Here is an 18,244-nt window from a genome sequence, read left to right on the forward strand (position 1 = left end):
ATATATATATATATATATATATATATATATATATATATATATATATATATGTGTATATATACACACATATATATATACACGTATGTATATATATACACTAGGGCTGCAACAACTAATCGATTAAAATCGATTATAAAAATAGTTGGCGATTAATTTAGTCATTGATTCGTTGGAACTATGCTATGCGCAGTTTTTTTATTTTAATTTAAATTTTTTAATTTAATTTTATTTATTTTTTTATAAACCTTTATTTATAAACTGCAACATTTACAAACAGCTGAGAAACAATAATCAAAATAAGTACAAAAACAGTACAAAACAGCGCCAGGGCGGCGCTAAGGCTACGTCTCATGAGGTGGAGGTAAGCTAGCCAACGATGTGTCATGTACAGCTCACGTGACGACACCGTCTCGTTTGCTGGAAATATTTGAAAAATGGTGCAGGAAAACAGTACGTATAGTTCAGCGGAAAAACATCTTGAGGTTATTAGTCGTCAAAAGTGTGCAATTTTTTTTTTTTTAAATAAACCTTTATTTATAAACTTTATAAACAGCAACATGTACAAACAGCTGAGAAGCAATAATCAAAATAAGTATGGTGCCAATATGCTGTTTTGTTTCAATAAAATACTGGAAAGGATAGAAATGTAGTTTGTCTCTTTTATCCGATTACTAATCGAAGTAATAATCGACAGATTAATCGATTATCAAATTAATCGTTAGTTGCAGCCCTAATATATATATATATATATATATATATATATATATATATATATATATATATATATATATATATATACACACACACACACGTGTATGTATGTATATATCTATCTATATATATTTATTCAATCATGTTTTTATAAAATTATTATATATATATATATATATATTATTATATATAAATATATATATTATATATATATATATATATATATTAGGGCTGGGAATCTTTGGGTGTCCCACGATTCGATTCAAAATCGATTCTAGGGGTCACGATTCGATTCAAAATCGATTTTTTTTCAATTCAAAACGATTCTCGATTAAAAAACGATTTTATTTTATTTTTTTAAAACAATACACAACAATACCATAATAATGCAATACAATTTAATTTTGGAGTTCTGAACTTGTAATTTCTTGCAGTGTTTATTAAGTGGTAATATGTCACATTTGTCCCAATTAACTTTATACCCTGATAAACAGTCATATTCAGTGATGACATTATTGATATAAAGAGAGGAGTTAACATGTGACAGGTAAAAAAATTATGTTGTCACAATACATAGATAGCTTATTATACTGAGAGCTAATTTTTATACCATGAATATTATTTTCACTTCTTATTTTTGCAGCTAAGGGTTCAATAAACAAATTAAATAATAATCCAGATGCAGGACATCCCTGTTTTACTCCTCTTTTTAACAAAAAAGGTTCTGAAATATGATTATTGGTTTTGACTGATGCCATGGGCCTTGTATAAAGCATCTTAATCCATTGTATAAAATTATCTCCAAATCCAAATTTACGTAATGTGCAAAACATAAATGACCAGTTTATGCGGTGGAATGCCTTCTCCGCATCAACAGTACATACTGCTGTGGGATAAGGGAGACTTCTAGCATAGTAAATAACATTAAACAATTTCCTTGTATTGTCTGAAGATTGTCGACCTTCCATGAAGCCAGTTTAGTCAGTATGAATTAATTTTCCTATTACATTTGATAATCGTGTGGCTAAGATTTTTGCCAAGATTCAAAAGGATTCTCTATTCATTCAATACATAGGATTTCAGCAGGTTCTACCCCAGTCTGCTGACATGCAAGCAGAGTAGTAGATTTTTGTAAAAAGCTTTTATAATTGTAAAGGACAATGTTTTATCAACTGTTTGCAATAATGTACATTTGTTTTAACTGTTAAATGAACCAAAAATATGACTTATTTTATCTTTGTGAAAATATTGGACACAGTGTGTTGTCAAGTTTATGAGATGCGATGCAAGTGTAAGCCACTCTGACACTATTGTTCTTTTTTATTTTAATGTCTAATGATAATGTCAATGAGGGATTTTTAATCACTTCTATGTTGAAATTGTAACTAATATTGATACTGTTGTTGATAATATTCATTTTTGTTTTACTACTTTTGGTTTGTTCTGTGTCGTGTTTGTGTCTCCTCTCAATTGCTCTGTTTATTGCAGTTCTGAGTGTTGCTGGGTCGGGTCTGGTTTTGGAATTGGATTGCATTGTTATGGTATTGCTGTGTATTGTTTTGTTGGATTGATTAATAAAAATAAAAAATAAAAATAAAAAAATAAAAATAAAAATTATATATATATAAAAAAACTAACAACGATTTTTTAAAAATGAGAATCGATTCTGAATCGCACGTCAGAATCGCGATTCGAATTCGAATCGATTTTTTCCCCCACCCCTAATATATATATATATATATAAATAAATATATATATATATATTCATGTATGTATATGTATATATATATATTTATACACATATGTATATATATATATATATATATAATATATACGTATGTACAGTATATATATATGTCTATACATATATTTTATTTTATTTTAAACAACATAAACAACATACATCTATACATATTTATTCAATCATGTTTTCATAACATTAATACAATTTTATATTAAAACCATTAAACATCAATTATTGATATTAGTATTATTGATGATACTGTCACTTGTATTCATTATTATAATTATATTTTTTGATGATACTGTCACTTGTATTCATTATTATTATTATTATTATATTTTTTGATGATACTGTCACCTGTATTTATCATTATTAAGTATTGTATTTGTATGTTTTCTTTGCAAATGTCTGTTCTAAGTATTGCAAAGCTAGGATTGGGTTGGAGTTGCTCTATTATTAGAAAGATAAACATTATGTGAATTGTGTTAATAGCATTTTTGAGGCCAACATTTTGGTCAAATGGTTTTATCCTGATGTATATACCAAAGAACAAATGAGGAGAATGGTGTTGAATGGAGGATTCCCACTTCGACTAGCAAAATAAAGAAGTGCACCTTGAAGAGAAGCTCCTGGGTGGTCTTGGCGCTGTAGCAGAGGTGCGCTGAACCCATGGGGGCACGGCTGACTTCCAGCAAATCCGCCGCATGCGACAAAATGGAGTAGAGCGGGTTGATTCCAACGCCGCCGGCCACCAGCAACAGATTGACGGCAGGGTCTGAAGGTGAGGGGTCAAAGTAGAAGTCCCCGCCAACACGCATGGCCACCTGGGAGCCCAGAGTGCACTGGAGGAGGCAGAAGAGTGCTTGAATAGAATCATGTGTATTTATATACATTTACACCTTTTCTGTCTGAGTGATGACAAGAACAGAAGCAGATTATTACACAAGCTAAGATCAGAGCAGGCTTCCATGCGCACACACCTGCAGCGACGCCAGCCTGTGGGTGATGACAACTGGCAGGAAGCCTTTTGAAGTCAAAGCAGCAGTAAATAGACTTTCATACACACAAACACTCGCAAAGTGGCAGCACGGTTCTGCTCCGTGAGAGCAACGCACAATCAAACACAAAAAGATTATCAACTTCTTTCCTGTCTCTGTTGGCCTTTGAAAATGTTTGCATCAACTCATATTACTCCTGTGACTTGAGCTTCTGCTGAAGTCCCGCCTTCCTGTACTGTCATTGGCTGCCTTGTTAGAGACTGTAGATGCATGGCTGGTGAATACAGACGTCAATCATCGCAGCGCTAACTGGATATCATGTCACACAGTGTGCACTTTACGCAACTTTCAGGTATAGAGGTTGGATATTCCGACACCTGACTTTTGAAGGCAATTCAAACAAACAGTGTGTGAACTATCTTGAGTACACAAGAGGCCTCGATCTTACCACTCAAAGCAGATACGAGCAAAAAAAAAGAAAAAAGAAACTATGCAATGGAATAGATCCTTATACTTTATCCAAAAAAGATTTGTGGAGTGATATCAAGGATTATACGTCGGTCGTGTTCCCAGACATTAATTATTGTGCTCCAGACATTCTACACAACAAACAGATGAAACTTGGACAAGCATGGAGGTCTACAACTTCTTTGTGTGTGGCTGGGTCAAGGACATTGGTATCAAGACTCTCCCCAATAAATATGCATCGTTTTTGCTCGGGTAAGGTTGTATTTTGTATTTCATGATATAACTTCATGTCTACTGACATGTTTGTTGTTGTTGCACACATCGCTTACGAGTAGGGTTTTTATCAAAATATAACTGTAGATGTCAACATTGTGAAAGATTAATTTATGATTGCTTATCAAAATATAACCATAGATGTCAACATTGTGTATGTGCTGAAAGATTCATTTCATTACCTTTCTGATCGTCTCTTCAGGATGCGCCGTTTTGTAGGCGCTCTTATTTACGTGCCTCCACTTAGACAGCGTCTTCTCTTTGTTGTACCGCTAGTTTTTAGCGCTTCAATAGCGAGTCTACTGACAGATATAAGTTTGAAGTGTACACTACTTTGTATTAGAAATGGCAACAGCGGAGGATGAATGCCCCACAACAAGAAGATAGAGGGGGAAGAAAAAGAGCTTATTGACTACAGCGCGGACAACAAAGGCGGATGCGCGCACATTTTCAAGACTTATGCTGATCCCAAATACACGTCAGCAGGTACCAATAGGTAAGAAAAGTTGGTTTAGCATAATATTGCCAAACAAAATGCCAGATAATGTCTGCTAAAAGGTGCCATTTAGGGGTCCTTATACACGCACCATAATAACACTGTATGTTGAAGCACAGTACGTCTGACTACGGTAGCCGTAATGCTCCGACAATCCATCAAGCGGTCGAAATCATACTAAAACTTTCTGACAGATTTTTGAGCACCGGGTGTAATGTTCTATATTCTCAATGAAGCATCAAAGTTTTGGCCTTGCTTGCTAGCATCATTTTCTGAACAGGCGTCAACCTGCAGTCCACACGTATCTCTTGTGTGACTGCCGTCTTCTGGTCACACTTATCATTACACCAAGTACCAAATAAAATTGCTTCATGGTCGGTGAGCACAAGCAGAATTAATACATACATTAGGCGTACTGGGCTATAAGGCGCATTGTCCATTTTGGAGAAAAATAAAGGATTTGAAGTGCGCCTTATCGTCTGAAAAATACAGCAGTTCTTATATCTAATATCAGTCATAGTTACTGGTTGTTATGGTCTGAAAATTATAAGTTCAAAATTTCATTTCTAGGACTTCTCCAAAATCTTTGAGTAAATGACAAAATGAAATGACTATCTCACTTGGACCAGCAGAAACTAATTGAGCTAACAGTAATACTACAATATTCCATACCAACCATCCTTCTTGTGGTACTCATTAGGCTTAATCTGGGACCTTTGGTACCACATTTTATGCCATCTTGTGTGTGCTGCTGTGATAACGAATCCAATCTGAAATGTATGGTTCCTCTCTAAAACAGAACAAAAACACCATATAGGATACATCTCATATTTCACTTCCAACATATTGAGTCTTTATTTCCGTTCCATCCCACTGAATCACGTATAAAATGGTGGTTGAGGCTTTTGTCAAACAGCACTATGAATATGACGTCTGTTGGACCACTAATGACAAGTAGAGTGCAGAGAAAACCCAAAAGCAGGGACATAGGCACACTTGTTCTCACCACAGGTACATTTCGCTGCGGTCTGGCTGGTGAAAATGGACGACTTGAACAAGTCGAATGAATTCACGCATTTTAGTGCCCACAGTATCTCGCCTGCCATGACTTTTTGTTTTGCAGAAGCGTGCTTTGTTGCTATGGAAACGGTGGTAGTGTTGCTGGCTGTCCTCCCAGCACCAGTGCTGATGAACTGTTCATCTGGGGCTACCGTTTCGTGCTTTGTCCCCTCCAAAGTGCCTCCACTTATTTGCAATGTCAAATGTTTTGCATTTAGCACGTATCGTGTCAGTGTGTGCTTTGCTCATAACATTTTTCCTTCACCAATGGGCAATGAAGAACGAAAAACGACTGGTTCATTTGCAAACACAAAAAGTACAATTGAGAAACAAAGTGTTCTTTTTTAGTGTCGATGAGCAATATATCGGGTCTAAAAATGGCAAAATTTTTATTTCATATAACACAAATGAAAATCATTAGTTAGCTGAAAGGGATCAAAACATGTTTTTCATTTGCCAACAGCAGATGCAGAGGTTGCTATTTAAAGACAAGGCAGTGTAGTGTTTATATACACAAATATGTTGGAAGAACATTATTACACCACACTGTAATAATATATCAGTATATATTATATACTGTATATATAATATGTAAATATTACATATGTTTTATATTTTATATTGCTACTATGGTACATTTTTTGTCTACTTTATACCTGCATTATCCTTTCCATCCTTTGTAACTGAGCTACTGTGTGGAACAATTTCCCTTCTGGATCAATGAAGTTTGTCTAAGTCTAAGTTTCTTTCCATTCTCTTGTCTTCAAATAGCAATTTTCGCTTCCTGTGTCGAATTATGAAAAAACATCTCTTTTTGATGCGTTTTTTTTTGTTTCTGGTCATTTAAATGTTTCTTATATGAAATATAAAATCAAAATCAAAAATGTTTTCAAATGTTTTTGCACATTTACACCCAAAAAGAAAAATGCTTTGTTTTTGGGGGTAATTGAAAAACTGAATTTAATAAACTAATTGTTTTTGTTTTTCCCTTTCTATTGATGAAACGACAATTCAACGAGCAAAAACTAGCGAGTGACCGTGCGTGAAGTCCATAGGTGCTTGCACGCCGCATGCTTACATACAATATTTTTTTCACAGCGCCAAAATGTGACGGTCATTTTGTTTGGATGAAAAAAAATTCAAGGGGAACTGCACTTTTATTCTGAGAATTTACAATCCTTATGCGAGACAAGAACACTTTTTTTTTTTTTATCTATTGGAAATTCTAAATAAAAGCCAGCAATAGGTGAGCTAACAACGCAGGTGGTGGGGATACATCTATTCCGCCCATAAAGCCTTCTAAAAACTCCATTAATATTTTTTTATAAATGCTGTAATTAAATGATAAATGGGTTATACTTGTATAGCGCTTTTCTACCTTCAAGGTACTCAAAGCACTTTGACAGTATTTCCACATTCACCCATTCACACACACATTCACACACTGATGGCGGGAGCTGCCATGCAAGGTGCTAACCAGCACCCATCAGGAGCAAGGGTGAAGTGTCTTGCCCAAGGACACAACAGACGTGACTAGGATGGTAGAAGGTGGGGATTGAACCCCAGTAACCAGCAACCCTCCGATTGCTGGCATGGCCACTCTACCAACTTCGCCAATTAAATATTTAATGTAGTAACAGGCAAATTATAATATGTTCAATGTATGTATTTGTCATATTAAGCATTATCGAAACATTTTGGCGGTGCATTGTTTTGACAGACGCATCACAATGTTTGCCATTTTCCTTCAACAACAACAACAACAAGACTACTAATCATGGCAGACTTGATGAGAGACAACAAAGACTACTTTGGGACAAATAAAGATCCAGAAACTAATATTTCTGAGCATGAATATAAGGAGGATGACCTACAAGTTTTAGAATTTGGGTGCTGAACAGATGCAGCTTTAGTCAAACACTAAGCATCATGTAGCAGTATTGCTAAGTGCTAAACAACATATACAAACAAAATAAAACAATCACTTACTGTACAATGTCTGCTTTTACTAGGATGCCGACTGATGGGATGTTTAAATATTTTAGTACAAGACGTGTGTTCCCCATTTAGATGATGAATTAATTATAATATTCACTCCTCAGGTAAAAATAAAACGGTGGGAGAAAACTAGCATATTGACAAGTCTTCCTAGCGATGCCTTCAGATCTAAATTCAATTTCAAAGTTGACAAACTTCATCATTTATAATCTAAACTTTCACCAACTCAGAGGCGATGCAGCAGCCGCTCCAGGGTTTCCCCTTAATGTAATTGAAAGTGGCGCACCGCCACAGCATTTTTATTACCACCACACCTTGAAAATAAGTTTGTTGTTTTTTTAACTTGAAAACAAATCAAAGTACCGGTAATATAAGTTAGACCCCAGAAGAAATCACACAAAGTCTGATGCTATTTTTATCTTTTTTTTACCAATCTTATGATAACAAACGGCACATTTCCAACGGGTTTTACCTCTGGTGCACACACTTTTGTCTCATGAATCTGCGCTTACCCGCCGGACACACAACAACGCTTCCTCATTCTCCGCCAATCACCTTTCAGACGCGGACAGTGTGTTTGCAAACATGGGAAAACTGACATCAAATCCAAACCACACAAACATAAAACATTAGCTGGTCGTTACAGTATGAATTGATATATATAGCTTATTATTTGTGCACTACTAACAAGTGATGTACTGAAAACTTGACCACCGAAAAAAGATTTTGATCACCAAAAACTGCTACTGAAACTGTACATAAACGAAACACACGCCATTGCCTGGAGCGTTGTCAGCATGTCTGCGATGTGGACGTAATTGTTATATATATTGCAGATATATATACATTTTTATTGACAGAAGTATGTTATTCAAGACAGAGGTTGCACTTTATTCATCTCAACGTTGGAGATTGTTTATTTGCATGCAAAATGTGCAATGCTGCATTTTTGTTAACAGAAGTATTCTATTCAAGCAGAAGTATTGCTTCTCAAGGAAAGCTCTTAATTTAATTATTTGAAAATTATTCCATAAAAAGTACCATTTATATCTGGTCTAAAACGAACGACATTATACAAATTAGAATTTTGCCAAGAGTAAGATGCAGCGCAATTTCAAACTAATAGTTTTTGTTTAAATAACATATAAACTTGCTTTGAATAATATATGTCATTTGTATTCAATGTTTTTTTTAAAGTAAAGTGAAAAAAATCTGGGATTTTATTTTTTGGCCAATGTCTACAATGTCGCTAATACATGTCGTCATATGCAGATGACGACATGTAAATGCTGGAGATTTTTCAATGTTTTTTTAGAAGGCTTTACAATATGACTCCCATTAGTTACGTCCATTATTCCAACTTTCACAGCTTCTTACTCTGTATTGAAACACAGCCGTGTAGATTTAGAAAGATAAGCGTTGAGCTAGTTTGATGGTCATTTCTCACCAAGACTCTTATGAATCGATGATTACTCACCGCCGTGTGAACCCAGTGCGCTGGCGGGTGTTTGGAGTATTTGACGGCCAACTCCACCACCCCCTCCCTCTGCAGCAGACCTGGGCTGGAGCACATGGAGAAACCTCCCACCTTCTCCACTCCGGGGATGAACAAATCCACCCTGCAGACAAAGCCCGATCGTCACATTTGATTCGGGGAAGTTTCCTACTGGCGGTAAGACTTTGACAATAGCGGAACGAGAGAAAGGCAGAGTGAACAATGCTGGCCTGGAGCGTGTAAACATGCTAGGCTGAAAGTCAGAGTAGGATTGTGTGTAGAGATGCAACCTTTGACCCTCAGCCAGAACGGCAGTTCTAGAAGGGCGAGGGGACAAAACCAAAGAGTGTGGGTCTTAACAGTCCGTCCTGCAACACGTGAGCCAGAGAGGACGACAATGACTGTTGTTGCTTCCAAACAATCAGCGTCTGTTCAAGCAGCGAGAGAGGATGACTCCACAACCTTCAGCATCATGAATGTACGTATGTTCCACCCACCACACTCCTGTTCCTTCTTCTACCACCTGGAGACCAACAACTTAACAGCCCCTTTTCCTCTCAAACTCAAGGATTTCCATGTATTTACATTCATTATCAGGCACTGCGGGAAACTGGCTGCCAGCTTTTTATATATCTCGCCACCGCCCACCTACAGTATGCGCTCTCATGTGCGCGTTCTGCTCATTAACACTGGCAGTGCTGACTGACAGACGCACACATACCCCCATGAAGCCACAACTTGTTTATTTAGATATTAATAATGATACTGTACAGCATTTCATACAGGCTTTCAATAATTACACCTGTTCCCTTCAGGATTCATGATGTACACATTTGGGCACCTAAATATATTAAAAAAAACGTTATCTGCAGCAATTCAAACTACTAACCTTATTTCATCTTTACTGTTAAAGTTTAAATTGTACCATATGTGTATGCTTCGGTAAATTAAACACTGCCCTCGCCTGGCGTACAAAGGCACTGCAGCAAGAAGCAATCCTGCTAATTACTTCTTAATTGAAATGTATTTAGCACAATGTCAAACGTCCAAACCAACATTTGTGTTGATGCAAAATGTGTGCACTCACCATTGTCCTGCCTTGAAGTTAAAGTCCGGATGAACGGCTATCCTGAGACGTTTTACAGTCTCTGACTCGTTTATGATGCCGCACACTTGAGCAGGATACAGAGCCTGAGTGGGGTTTATTCATAAAGGATTTGATGTGCAGGTTTTTATGGGAAAAATATATAGATAATCTTACGCTTTGTCTCTGGTTGTGTGCCGTCCTCTCGAGGTGGTCCATTTGTCTTTTGGAGGACATGTTTCTTCTAATAAAAAAAAAGAGTTGCAACCTGTTATTTGTTTTGAAGACAGCTCAGAGCAACAGTGTCACATGACAAGGCTGAACATGGACTTTGTCCCTGTTGTCAGAGATGTACAACACAAATGCTAGTTTTTATCACCATTATACAACAAAACTCAAGATGCACCAAAACTCATGATGTACAACACATATGCTAGTTTTTATCACCACTATACCCTAAAACTCATGATGTACAACACATATGCTAGTTTTTATCACCACTATACCCTAAAACTCATGATGTGCAACACATATGTTTGTTTTTATTACCACTATACAATAAAACTTATGAAGCACCAAAACTCATGATGTACAACACATATGCTAGTTTTTATCACCACTATACACTAAAACTCATGATGTACAACACATATGCTAGTTTTTATCACCACTATACACCAAAACACATGATGTACAACACATATGCTAGTTTTTATCACGACTATACACTAAAACTCATGACCCACAAGACATAGGCTACTTTTTATCACCACTATACACCAAAACACATGTACAACACATAATAGTTTTTATCACCAATATACAATAAAACTCAAGATGCACCAAAACTCATGATGTACAACACGTATGCTAGTTTTTATCACCACTATACCCTAAAACTCATGATGTGCAACACATATGTTGGTTTTTATTACCACTATACAATAAAACTTATGATGCACCAAAACTCATGATGTACAACACATATGCTAGTTTTTATCACCACTATACACTCAAACACATGATGTACAACACATATGCTAGTTTTTAATCACCACTATACACTAAAACTCAGGATGTGCAACACATATATTAGTTTTTTATCAACACTATATAATAAAACTCATGATGTACAACACATATGCTAGTTTTTATCACCACTAAACACCAAAACACATGATGTACAACACATATGCTAGATTTTAACACCACTATACCCCAAAACGCATGACCTACAACACATATGCTAGTTTTTATCACCACTATACACTAAAACTCATGATGTATAACACATATGTTAGTTTTTATCACAACTGTACACTAAAACTCATGATGTACAACACATATGCTAGTTTTTATCACGACTATACACTAAAACCCCTGACCTACAAGACATATGCTAGTTTTTATTACCACTATACACCAAAACACATGTACAACACATATGCTAGTTTTTATCACCACTATACACTAAAACTCATGATGTATAACACATATGTTAGTTTTTATCACAACTGTACACTAAAATTCATGATGTACAACACATATGCTAGTTTTTATCACCACTAAACACCAAAACACATGATGTACAACACATATGCTAGATTTTAACACCACTATACCCCAAAACGCATGACCTACAACACATATGCTAGTTTTTATCACCACTATACACTAAAACTCATGATGTATAACACATATGTTAGTTTTTATCACAACTGTACACTAAAATTCATGATGTACAACACATATGCTAGTTTTTATCACGACTATACACTAAAACCCCTGACCTACAAGACATATGCTAGTTTTTATTAGCACTATACACCAAAACACATTTACAACACATATGCTAGTTTTTATCACCACTATACACTAAAACTCATGATGTGCAACACATATATTAGTTTTTTATCACCACTATATAATAAAACTCATGATGTACAACACATATGCTAGTTTTTATCACCACTAAACACCAAAACACATGATGTACAACACATATGCTAGATTTTAACACCACTATACCCCAAAACTCATGACCTACAACACATATGCTGGTTTTTACCACCACTGTACACTAAAACTCATGACGTACAACACATATGCTAGTTTTTATCACCACTATACACCAAAACTCATGAAGTACAACACATATGGTAGTTTTATCACCACTATACACCAACACATCTGCTAGTTCATCCACATTTTTGGATTGATCAAGCTCGGACAAAATTTGGCAAGTTTACACTTGACAAAACTCCCTTGCAAAGAATCTACGATGAGTAAAAATGGTCAATGGAAGAACTTTTATAATACAAATTATAAATTTTTCTGCAGGTCTGCCAAATATCTTTCAAACTGATCGAGTTGCACACTGATTTTTTGGAGCCTCCGGATTTCTGGTCGCTGTCTTGTGATGTCAGATGTGACTCACAAGTCGAGCCCGACCAGCTGTGTTTACTCAATTTGTCCATCAATTTGATGATATTTTTTCTTAAAAATAATATTCATTATAGTTTTCAATATATGATGATTTTTGTTATCCTATCCTTCCCTAGTGTTTCATGTGATACTTTGGATTGAATTTAAAATAAAACGATGAAATCGACTGTGTCTGTTTTGTTGTTTTGCACGCTTTTAAATGATAGCAACCTTTTTAAATTACCACCGTTAGATCAGAGAAGTCACCGAAATCCGGAAGCGCGCCCGCCAAATTGTGAATCGGGACCAACCAATTTTCCAACGCCTGGGACACAGTTCTGAAGAAGTCGGACTGCAGGTGGCGCTGTCTTCCTGCTTGTAGTAGCAGGCGGACAGCGGTTTAAATCAGCCCACCAGACAGTCACAGCTACATCATGTGACAACCCCTGAGGAAGGCCACAGTTGTAGCCGAAACTGTCAGGTACAAAATTAACACACTGGTCTGGCTATAACAAGAACAATGACATCATCTTTAGAAGACCTAATGAACCTTATTGGACTACTTTCTAAAATTGGGTGAATATTACCGTATTTTTCGGATTATAAATCACAGTTTTTTTCATAGTTTGGCCGTGGGTGCGACATATACTCCGGAGCGACTTATGTGTGAAATTATTAACACATTACCGTAAAATATCAAATAATATTATTTATCCAATTCACGGAAGAGACGAAGCAAATGTCAGCAATCGTCATACACACGTCAGCAATCGTCACACACACGTCAACCAATAAGAATTCGGCGGGGGAGGGTCATGGCAGAAGTGCATTGTGGGTCATGGGATGCTAACTGCTATATGCTACTGCCTTAGCTATTAAAATGGATCATATCAACATTGGCGGTAACTTATAAAAACTGAGAGGGGCTGAAGAAAAATAGCACCGAAAAGGAAATCATATACTGCAGATTACAAGCTGGATGTAGTGAAATATGCAGCAGAAAACGGCGATCGAGCAGCAGAAAGAAAGGACGCTAGCGGCGCATACCAGGAGCGACAACGAGGAAGAAGATTTCATGGGATTTAGCAATCAGGAGTGACAGATTGTTTGGTAAACTTATAGCATGTTCTGTATGTTACAGTTATTTGAATGACTCTTACCATAATATGTTACGTTAACATACCAGGCACGTTCTCAGTTGGTTATTTATGCGTCATATAACGTACACTTATTCAGCCTGTTGTTCACTATTCTTTATTTATTTTAAATTGCCTTTCAAATGTCTATTCTTGGTGTTGGATTTTATCAAATAAATTTCCCCCCAAAAATGCGACTTATACGAGTGCGACGTATATATGTTTTTTTCCTTCTTTATTATGCATTTTCGGCCGGTGCGACATATACTCCGGAGCGATTTATAATCCGAAAAATACGGTAAGAGAAGAATCACGTCATTAAATATTCAAACGGCGTTACTGTTCAAACTCTGTGTAATGTTACAGTGGCCAGAATGATTAACTTCTGCCTTGTTTACTGATTTCTTGTAAAAACTTTTTTTTTTTTTTTTAAGAGAGAAAATCTGCTTGTGCTGTTGCCTCTGCGACCCGACCTCGGATCAGCGAAAAAAGATGGGATAGATTTCACACACATACCTACAGTATGATAAAGTGCAGTTGTAAACCAATAAGGCGAGTTTGTTTCATATGAATTATCATACATGCACATGAATGTCGAGTTGCACGTGATAAGTGAAATATATTCACATTGGAGCAGCTTCTCTCTAGAGTGAAAACATAAAAAACAACTTCTTGCAATCATTATTAAGATGAGGCGCCCATTACTATTGAATTGGAAAGTAGATCCAAAGTGACCAACTCTTGTCATAATATAGTTCCTCTGTTGTCATCGATTTCTGTCATGTTGAAGTGAGCACCCAGATAAACGGACAACCAGAATCAAAAAGTACAAGATCTTTTTAAATGGACCCACCTTGTGATGGCAGGAGGAAGAAGGGAGCGTAGCAGTCCAGCGGCGGGACACGATAGAGACAAGCTTCGCCCAGCGGACGTCAGGACGCAGTGGACGCTCATCTCCACTTGTGAGGATATCAATGCGCGACCTAAAAGGTAACATCTCGCGTGAGTTGCCAGACATTGACGTGACATGCGTGTGTTTATCAAAACAAGCAGTTAGAACACTCAATTACTTGGAACTAAATTCTAAAGTTATATATAAATATATATATATAAATGAGCGTGTTGTTGCTACAGTTCGTGGAAGTACTGTTAGAGAAGTGTCACTAGCTGGAAAGAACACCGGCATGTAGCTGTTAGCTTACTAGCTAAGATGCTACCAAGAGTATACCGGTAAACACGCTAAATTTCACAAAGAATGAACAGTCCGGTAATATTCTTACTAACAGGGTATGGCCGTTTTCTTCACAAGATGTTCATGTCTCGTTCCGGTAATAACTTGATAACCTTGGTCATGTTAACGTTACATGATAGAGTAACAGTTTCTTCTTCAGCTGCCGCGCCGTGTCTTCTTCTGTGACGTCATAGTCAGACTGGCGTTTATCGCCCCCTGCAGTACAGAAGTGGACACTACAACTATCAGTGTTGAGCTCATTTAGACTTTTCGATCACAAAAAAACTCTCCATCTATACAATTTAACAAGGCAAATGAAAAAGAAAACAACAGAATACATGTTGTATACTATAGAATATAATCACAGAATACATTCATGAATACTCAAAATAAAATTAAATAACATTATTTCGTATATATTATAGTGTATTCAGTATATAATCACAGAATGCATATATAATTACATCCATGAATACTTAGAATAAAATTAAATTTATTTAGTGTATATTATATTGTATTTAGGGGCTTGAGGGATCCAGGTTCGATCCCCGTGTCCGCCATCCGAGTCCCTCCCGCTGCTCTGTCTCACCCACACTGGTTTAAATGTAATTTAGATAATGGCTTTCTCTATGTAAAGCGCTCTGAGTCACTGGAGAAAAGAGCTGTATAAATGTAATTCACTTCACTTCACTTTAGTGTATGATTACAGAATACATACATAAATAAATCCATGAATACCCAAAATAAAATAACATTTAATTTAGTATATATTACAGTGTATTTAGTATATCATTACATAATACATACATAATTACATCCATGAATACCCAAAATAAAATAACATTTAATTTAGTATATATTACAGTGTATTTAGTATATCATTACATAATACATACATAATTACATCCATGAATACTCAAAATAAAATAACATTTATTTAGTATATATTATATTGTATTTAGTATAAAATTACAGTTTACATACTTAATACTTAAAATGAAATAAAAATAAAATGTTGTATATTTTATACTGTATTTAGTATATAATCACAGAATGCATATATAATTACATCCATGAATACTCAAAATAAAATAAAATAAATGTGTGGTATTTAGTATATAATTACAGAATGCATATATAATTACACCCATGAATACTCAAAATAAAATAATGTATTCAGTATACACTACCGTTCAAAAGTTTGGGGTCACCCAAACAATTTTGTGGAATAGCCTTCATTTCTAAAAACAAGAATAGACTGTCGAGTTTCAGATGAAAGTTCTCTTTTTTTGGCCATTTTGAGCGTTTAATTGACCCCACAAATGTGATGCTCCAGAAACTCAATCTGCTCAAAGGAAGGTCAGTTTTGTCGCTTCTGTAACGAGCTAAACTGTTTTCAGATGTGTGAACATGATTGCACAAGGGTTTTCTAATCATCAATTAGCCTTCTGAGCCAATGAGCAAACACATTGTACCATTAGAACACTGGAATGATAGTTGCTGGAAATGGGCCTCTATACACCTATGTAGATATTGCACCAAAAACCAGACATTTGCAGCTAGAATAGTCATTTACCACATTAGCAATGTATAGAGTGTATTTCTTTAAAGTTAAGACAAGTTTAAAGTTATCTTCATTGAAAAGTACAGTGCTTTTCCTTCAAAAATAAGGACATTTCAATGTGACCCCAAACTTTTGAACGGTAGTGTATATTATACTGTAAATGGTAAATGGGTTATACTTGTATAGCGCTTTTCTACCTTCAAGGTACTCAAAGCGCTTTGACACTATTTCCAAATTCACCCATTCATTCACACACTGATGGCGGTAGCTGCCATGCAAGGCCCTAACCCCTACCCATCAGGAGCAAGGGTGAAGTGTCTTGCTCAAGGACACAACAGACATGACGAGGTTGGTAGAAGGTGGGGATCGAACCAGGAACCCTCAGGTTGCTGGCACAGCCACTCTCCCAACTGCGCCACACCATCCCCCATTCAGAATATAATTATAGAATGCATATACTGTATAATTACATCCACGAATACTCACAATACAATAAAATAAAATGTATTTAGTATATGTTATATTTTAGTGTATTTAGTATATAATTATAGAATGAATATACAATCACATGCATGAATACTCAAAATAAAATGTATTTAGTATATATTATATTATAGTGCATTTAGTTTATAATTAGACTTAGACTTCCTTTTTATTGTCATTCAAATTTGAACTTTACAGTACAGATAAGAACAACATTTTGTTGCATTAGCTCATGGGAGTGCAGGATAAAAAAGCAATAAGGTGCAGATATAAATAAATAGATTACTGTACAGATAAATATGTTGCACTTTTGCATATGCATCCACGTTTATGGATGTATGTTATTTTGCCTTTATATTCCAGCGAGTTAATCCATTTTTGGGAGGAATTGAGGGGATTATTATGACGTGTTCAAGAGTCTTACAGCCTGAGGGAAGAAGCTGTTACAGAACCTGCAGGTTTTGCTTCGGAACCTCTTTCTAGATTCCAGCAGTGAAAACAGTCCTTGGTGGGGGTGGGAGGAGTCTCTGCAGATTTTCTGAGCCCTGGTCAGGCAGCGGCTTTTTGCGATCTCCTGGATAGGAGGAAGAGGAGTCCTGATGATCTTTTCCGCCGTCCTCACCACTCTCTGGAGAGACTTCCAGTCTGAGGCACTGCAGGCTCCAGTCCAGACAGAGATGCTGTTGGTCAGCAGGCTCTCTATAGTGCCTCTGTAGAATGTGGTGAGAATGGCGGGAGGGCGCTGTGCTCTTTTCATCCGACGCAAAAAGTGCATGCGCTACTGAGCTCTTTTTACAAGAGTGTGTAGGGACCAGGTCAGATTGTCAGTTATCTGCACCCCCAGGAACTTGGTGCTGCTTACCATCTCCACCGCTGTGCCGTTGATGAAAAGTGGAGCGTGGCTGGACTGGTGCTTCCTGAAGTCAACGATGGCAACGATCAACGATTACAGAATGCATATATAATTACACCCATGAATACTCAAAATAAAATGTATAAAGTATATTTTATTTTATAGTTTATCTAGTATATAATTAGAGAATGCAAATATAATTACATCCATGAATACTCAAAAAATAA

At 36.2% G+C, this 18,244-nt stretch overlaps 1 protein-coding gene across 1 annotated transcript in view; it reads right to left on the bottom strand.

Moving 5' to 3' along the window:
- Positions 1 to 15,177, bottom strand: part of LOC133635544 (oxidoreductase NAD-binding domain-containing protein 1-like) — a 23,000-nt gene extending 7,823 nt beyond the window's left edge. Inside the window, exons 1-6 of the mRNA XM_062028750.1 lie at positions 15,171 to 15,177; positions 14,740 to 14,869; positions 10,504 to 10,570; positions 10,330 to 10,433; positions 9,225 to 9,366; positions 3,070 to 3,297 (exon numbers count right to left, since the gene is read on the bottom strand). Of these exons, the coding sequence (XP_061884734.1) occupies positions 3,070 to 3,297; positions 9,225 to 9,366; positions 10,330 to 10,433; positions 10,504 to 10,570; positions 14,740 to 14,840 (642 nt within the window). The 5' untranslated portion in view covers positions 14,841 to 14,869; positions 15,171 to 15,177. The remainder of the gene's footprint in view (positions 1 to 3,069; positions 3,298 to 9,224; positions 9,367 to 10,329; positions 10,434 to 10,503; positions 10,571 to 14,739; positions 14,870 to 15,170) is intronic.
- Positions 15,178 to 18,244: the final 3,067 nt, after the last annotated feature.

Source organism: Entelurus aequoreus, linkage group LG20 (genome assembly GCF_033978785.1).
Source record: "Entelurus aequoreus isolate RoL-2023_Sb linkage group LG20, RoL_Eaeq_v1.1, whole genome shotgun sequence".
NCBI classification, from domain to species: domain Eukaryota; kingdom Metazoa; phylum Chordata; class Actinopteri; order Syngnathiformes; family Syngnathidae; genus Entelurus; species Entelurus aequoreus.